Source organism: Mus caroli, chromosome X, assembly GCF_900094665.2.
Source record: "Mus caroli chromosome X, CAROLI_EIJ_v1.1, whole genome shotgun sequence".
NCBI classification, from domain to species: domain Eukaryota; kingdom Metazoa; phylum Chordata; class Mammalia; order Rodentia; family Muridae; genus Mus; species Mus caroli.
This window is the reverse complement of record NC_034589.1, coordinates 97,609,792-97,616,143: the sequence shown is the minus strand read 5'-3', so window position 1 is coordinate 97,616,143 and position 6,352 is coordinate 97,609,792. Positions and strand designations below refer to the sequence as shown.

The following is a 6,352-nucleotide window of genomic DNA, read 5'->3' as shown; positions in this document are numbered from 1 at the left end:
TCCGAACACTTACTCTGTAGGATGTTACTGAGAAAGAAAACATAATGCAGATCGAAAGTCACATCTATGTAGAAATTATATAATCATGCTATCCAATATTTCTTTTAGTCAGCTTCTAAGCACACGGACACATGAAAAAGACCCTCAATTCCCCTGTGAGGTAGGTCCAGAATATTGTCCCCACTTCAGCAATGAGGACATGAGGTACAGAGGAATTAAGCAGCAGAGCTAGGAATGAAACCAGAAGTGACTTGGGTTTGAACTCTCATGCCATTTTCCTTTCCACCGAATTTTCTAAGTCCGTTCGGATAGATCTTTTTGGTGAACAGGGAACTTGGTGAGACACTGAAGGAGATGTGAAATTGAGTCTGCAACTCTTCACACAGTCTAAGCGGATACCAATGTCACACCTGATACCAACTGCGTAGTCAGATTCCACATGGCAAACCAGAGATCCCAGCCCCTCCTTCCTAGGGAAACTACATTCACTTTTATCAGCACAGAGGGAATAATAAGGTCTACCAGGCATTGGGTTCTTTGAGTGTGTTTTCACTAACACACATCAACTAGCAGCCAGCCAGCAAACTGAACTCAAACTGTGTGCAAGGCACTGTGAGTTTCCACCAAGTGCAGATCCGAGAATAACTATTTTCACACACTGCACAGCAAAGATCTTCTGTGGCTTCTCAGAACCACAGAATGGTAGCTAACCTCATTTCCTGTCTAGCTCAAGGTTCAACCCTCTACTTTTACATAGGAAAACACTGACACATAATTTAGACCACTTGCCTGGGGCCACAATATTAGATAGATTGTTTCTTCATTAAGTCTGACTTTGACAAAATTCACAGAAAATGGAACATATTCTCAGGTTGCCATCATCAAAATAAAAAGGCTGGCTCAGAATCAGGTGAGTGGAAAAGCTGGAGCAAGGTAAGAATTATACACATACATACATACATACATGTATACACACACATATATATATATATATACATACACACTCACACATGGAAGGATATACTTATAGATACCCTTCTATTATTTTTAGCTCACAAAGTATATGAACAAGTATTAATAAACTTATTCTTTACCATGAAAAATTTCCCAACAGTTCACCACTCAAGGGAACCTGAATGATTTGATAGTTGTAAAATAGACCTTTTTTTTTTTAAAGAAGCAGACTTAAGTCCAATTATAAGCATAATTGGACTTAATTTCAATGAATTGAATACTTCCAGTCAATTTAGGAAAAATTATTTCCACTATGTGAAGCTAGTCCAATGAATCAGATGAGTGTAAATTCTGTATTTGCTTAGGACATACAGTAAACTCAAATGAAATATTGTTTGGGGTCTTTGTGTTCAAGTAATGGTTTATTTTTAAGTGGCAGCTTATCTGTAAGCAAAAGTAAAGGTGCTAAGGATTTGTAAAGGTTTCACCACATTTGAAAATACCTAATTGGCTTACAAATGGTATTGAGCTCTCCTAAAGTTATCAAAGGCAACAATAATTCTCATTAAAAATGGCAATGCTGGGCACAAATACAGTTTAATTTCTGAGATATTAGTGTTTACAGGACATGTTAATATAAAAATGGGGACATATTATTATTATTATTATTATTATTATTATTATTATTTTGGTTTTTCGAGACACGGTTCCTCTGTATAGCCCTGGCTGGCCTGAAACTCACTCTGTAGACCAGGCTGGCCTCAAACTCAGAGATCTTCCTGCCTCTGCCTCCCAAGTGCTGGGATTAAAGGCGTGCACCACCACTGCCTGGCATGGGATATTTAATTCTTAAGTGAGTTTTGGTAGGGTTTTCAAACAAAGACAGTCCTTCCAGAACTATGTTAAATTCTCTGCTTATTAGCATTAAAATCATACTAATTTTTAAGTGCCTGGTCTATTCTGTGATATTTTGTCATTAATATACCACATTATTAGAAGATAAGTAAATGGATTTAAATAAGAGAAATATAATAACCTAGTGCTAGCATACCTAGTTGAAAAGAATCATTTCTAATCATTATTAATTCATTTATTCTGCTTCCTTCTACATACCACGTTATCTTTGAAAAAGACAAGGCACTTTCCCATCTATTTCTAAAGTTACAATAATCTTTTTCCTAAATTAACATGGGGTAATGTGGGAAAGAAGTAGAGGACATGTCTGAGACAAGGGCAAGTGACAGTTGCCCTTATTTTTATTAATAATATAGATGCTACTGGCCTTTTATATAAGCTTTAAATTGACCAGTTGGATCAATTTATTAAACCATAATCTTGGATCAAATGAGAAGTAACAGAAACTAACTTCCTTTCCTTTCCTTTTTTTTTTGAGACAGCTTGTAGCCCAGGCTGGCTTCACATTCACAGCAATTCTCTTGCCTTAGCCCCATAAATTCTGGGATTAGTGGCATAAACCACCCTGCCATGATTTTCAGAAGAAGAAGAAGAAGAAAAAAAAAAAAAGTCCTTTAACTTGAAATCTCAAAGCCTACAGAGATTTAGAAGCTTTGGCAAAATGTTATTTCAAAACATTTTTCCTTTGGAAACTACCATGGTAATAAAGGAGAATTATATATCAACAAAATTATTCTCTTTTTTAGTCAAAAATAACTTTCACAAAATACTTGGCTAACACAATAGAAAAATACAAGTTACATTCTCTCCTGAGGTTAAAAGAAAAGAAGTTTGGAGGGGAGGAATTAGTGACCACGGTGTACTTTGTCAGGTTAGCATTTGCTGTGACTAATTTCAATGAAAAGGGACTTCTTCCCCACTCAAACGAGAAAAAACTATCATCTGTCAATCAGTATACTGAACAATAAAATAATACAGTTATTAGTGAGGAGTTCAAATTGATATGACATGTAATGATAAATATTTTAAATGACAAATACTATTGTAACTTGAATTATACTTGGTCACTTTCATATACAATCTATTCCTGTCTTAATATTTGTTTCATGGAAACAATTCATTACACTTCTTGATTTTTTTCTTTTTGAACAAAATGAAGTGTGATTTGTACATGGCAGAAAAAATTACTATGATGACTATTTGGTCAAATTCTAAGGCTACAGACGAAATGTAAGATTGCTGAGGATTGACATTCACAAGTAATTTTTTTACCAGTGAGAATTAAAAATTCTATATTATGATGGAAATCAATTTTGGTATTACAACACCACAGTATGAAGCATAAATCTGATGACATTAGCTGAAACATAAGACATAGATATGTTTTTCCCTGACCTTAGCTATAAAACAAGACATTGGGTATGCATTTTCAAAGGCTTCCTTCTTATCTATAAAAATACACCTTCAATTTTGCAGCAGGCAGACATATTTGCAGGCATACATAATATATTAGAACTTAGAGATCTGGGGTGGCTGGGTGGCTCAAAAAGTTTTTGTGCAAACCATTAGAGCCACATATCAAACAGGATGTCCTTCCTCTTTCCACCAAGGACTAAGGATTTCAGATTAGGCATAACTCTTAAAAGTGCCTTAAAAAGGCTTGACCTTGTTAAGCGTGTTCTGTTCACTGAGATGAGCTTACTTAAAAGCAGTTAAGAATAGAAGGACAAAGAGAATAGAATGTATGCCAATCTCTGCAAATTACAAACAATGCCCACATACAGGCATTCACTTGCAGCTGAATTAATGTGATATAAAAACATTTATTATATTATATTATAATTTCAAATTATAGTAGAACCAAAGTAGTAACATCACTCAATTTAATTATGAAAATAAAAACCAGAGAAATATGCATGTATCAATCAAAACACATGGCCAATTTACAAATGAAAACAATTTTATCTAAATTTTACTTGTCTTTCCTCAATAATTTATGTTTAAATTATTTAAACAAGATCCTCAATCAGATGGCTGAAACTGTTTTCTCAACTCTGACTAGCCTACTATGTAGGTAGAGCTTCTCTGTGCTCTTTCTCAATGGAGGATACAGGAACTTCAGAAGAGCATAAGCCATGGCTTTCACGGAGGCCTTGATACCTCACACAAGAGGCAAAAATCTCAAGACAGTTTGTTTTTAAGACAGGGTTTCCCTGTGTAGCCCTGGCTGTCTCGGAACTCATACTGTAGACCAGGTTGGCCTTGAACTCAAAGAGATCTGTGGCCTCTGTCTTCTGAGTGCTGGGATTAACGGTATGTGCCCAGTTCTTAAGACATTTAAAGACTAAAAATCTTGTGTACTTTCAAAAGAAGGGAAAGGAAATGAGAGCTAGTGAGGCTGTAAGATGGGGGTGGAGTGGAGGAGAAATGGAAAACAGTGAAGTAAATGGAAAAGAAGGTTCTTGGTCTCAGGTGTGATGCCTAAGATCTGAAGTAATGATTTCAATTTTAATCCACTTATTAGGAAGGGCACTCCGCCCACACCTGAAATTTAACATACTCAGTTTGGCTTTGCCACAAAACAGCATGTTAAAGGTCTCTACATTCAACAGGATGCTTACAAACATCATTCATAGTAAAATCTATGTGGAATTGTTGGCAATACATTGATAATAATACATTCTGTAAACCATGGCATACCACATTTTACATTATGCAAAGAGACAATATTTACAAGTCTTTAGGAGTTTAAATATTTTATCCACTAACATAAGTGACAATTTAGCAAAGTGCAGGAGGAAACCAGTGCTATTAATTGCATTTTCTTTAAGAGCAGAGTAAAACCATTTCTAAAAGCTACCAAAAGCTTATTTGGGTGTGTCCAGTAAGGGATTACAGAGCATTAAATAGCCTAGAAAAATGATGCATATTTAGAAACAGTGAGTATGAAAATCATAAGGCAGCATGCTCAGAACAAGGTTTTTGTTTTGTTTCTTTAAACACCAGCACTGATGTTTTTAGTGTTAACGATAAATACGGGTATATGTTTGCATTTATTTAAAAATTGATAGTGCAAAACACAAGCCTCATTTAATAACAAAAAAGATGTGCAAATTTTCTTAAATTAACACAAATAAAAGAGTGAGAAGACTAGTCTACTGTTGTAAAGAATAAACTGAACACAGCGAAGGAGACTGTCTCCATTCCAAGATCAGCTACAAGGCACTAAGGGTAGGAAATGACAGATAACACAGAAGAGACTGAAGAAAACTCCTCAGTCGGGTCGGAATATGGGGTATTTTGGTAAGAATTCTATTAGTATCACCTGTAAAATAAAGACAGAAAAGAATATATTGACAAGATATTTTTCATTTAATGTACATAACCCACAAAATCTTGTTGAGTACCACAGGACTGTATTTTCATTGTGGATTACAGGGAGTGATTGAAATGCAAAAAAAAAAAAAGTTATTCAAAGAATTAGGTTATGACCAAACAGGCCTCTTGTTTCCAAACCAAACTGGCAGCCAACCCTACCCACTAGAACTAACAGCTGTTACTGCCTGATTTATGACAGACATTTGCCAAGAGGCAAACCCTATTACAGTTTTATATCCTGTACCTTTTCTTTCAGCCAAGAAGAAGAGGTTAAAACTACTTTAGATTGACTATAAAACTGAACTGCAGAAAGGCTTACAAGATTTCTGGGTTTTGTCTGTTTTTGTTTTTGTTTTTTTAAAAAATATTTCTGTTTTTGTGAGACAGGGTCTCAGGTCTCACTATGTAGCCCTGGCTGGCCTGGAACTTGCTATGTAGATCAAGCTGGCCTCGAACTCAGATACCCATTCACCTGGCCTCTTTTTCTAAGAGCTGGATGAAAGGTGCAAGCCACTTCTATTATTATGTTCTTCTATTATTATTATGATGAAGGCAGGTCTATGTACCTCAGACAGGCCTTGACCTTGCTATGAAGTCAAAGATGACCTTGAACTTCTGAATTACAGGCTTAGAGTGGTGCTGGGGACCAAACTGAGGGTTCTAGATGCTGAACAAGCACTTTTCTGATTGTACTATGCCCTCAGCCCGAATGTTTAAATGATAAACACTGGAAGTTTGGAAGGTTCAGGATGCTGAACAGATCGTATTGTTTCTATGTGGTTTTATGCTTTGTGACTAAGACTACCTATTTTCTTTCATATTTGAAAAGTTTTTTGAGGTGGGGTTTCATTATTTAGCCTTGGCTGGCCTGAAACTCGCAGGGATGTGCTCACCCCTGCCTCTCAAGTGCTGGGATGAGAGGTATATACCACCGCACCTAGCAGGATTACATGTTTTAGCCTGTATTCAAATCTATTTTTGATAGATTTTACTCATTCAATAGTTTATTCACTCCAAGCTAAATGCCAGCCAAATTAAAAAAAAAAAAAAAAAAAAAAAAAAAAAAGCAGCCAGCCAGGGATGTGAGTCCAAAACTGAGAGTGAA

The 6,352-nt window shown here is 35.8% G+C and overlaps 1 protein-coding gene across 1 annotated transcript in view; it reads right to left on the bottom strand.

Moving 5' to 3' along the window:
* Positions 1–1,724: 1,724 nt before the first annotated feature.
* Chic1 (cysteine rich hydrophobic domain 1) overlaps positions 1,725–6,352 on the bottom strand; it is a 34,101-nt gene continuing 29,473 nt past the window's right edge. Inside the window, exon 6 of the mRNA XM_021153826.2 lies at positions 1,725–5,194. Coding sequence (XP_021009485.1) covers positions 5,144–5,194 — 51 coding nt within the window. The 3' untranslated portion in view covers positions 1,725–5,143. The remainder of the gene's footprint in view (positions 5,195–6,352) is intronic.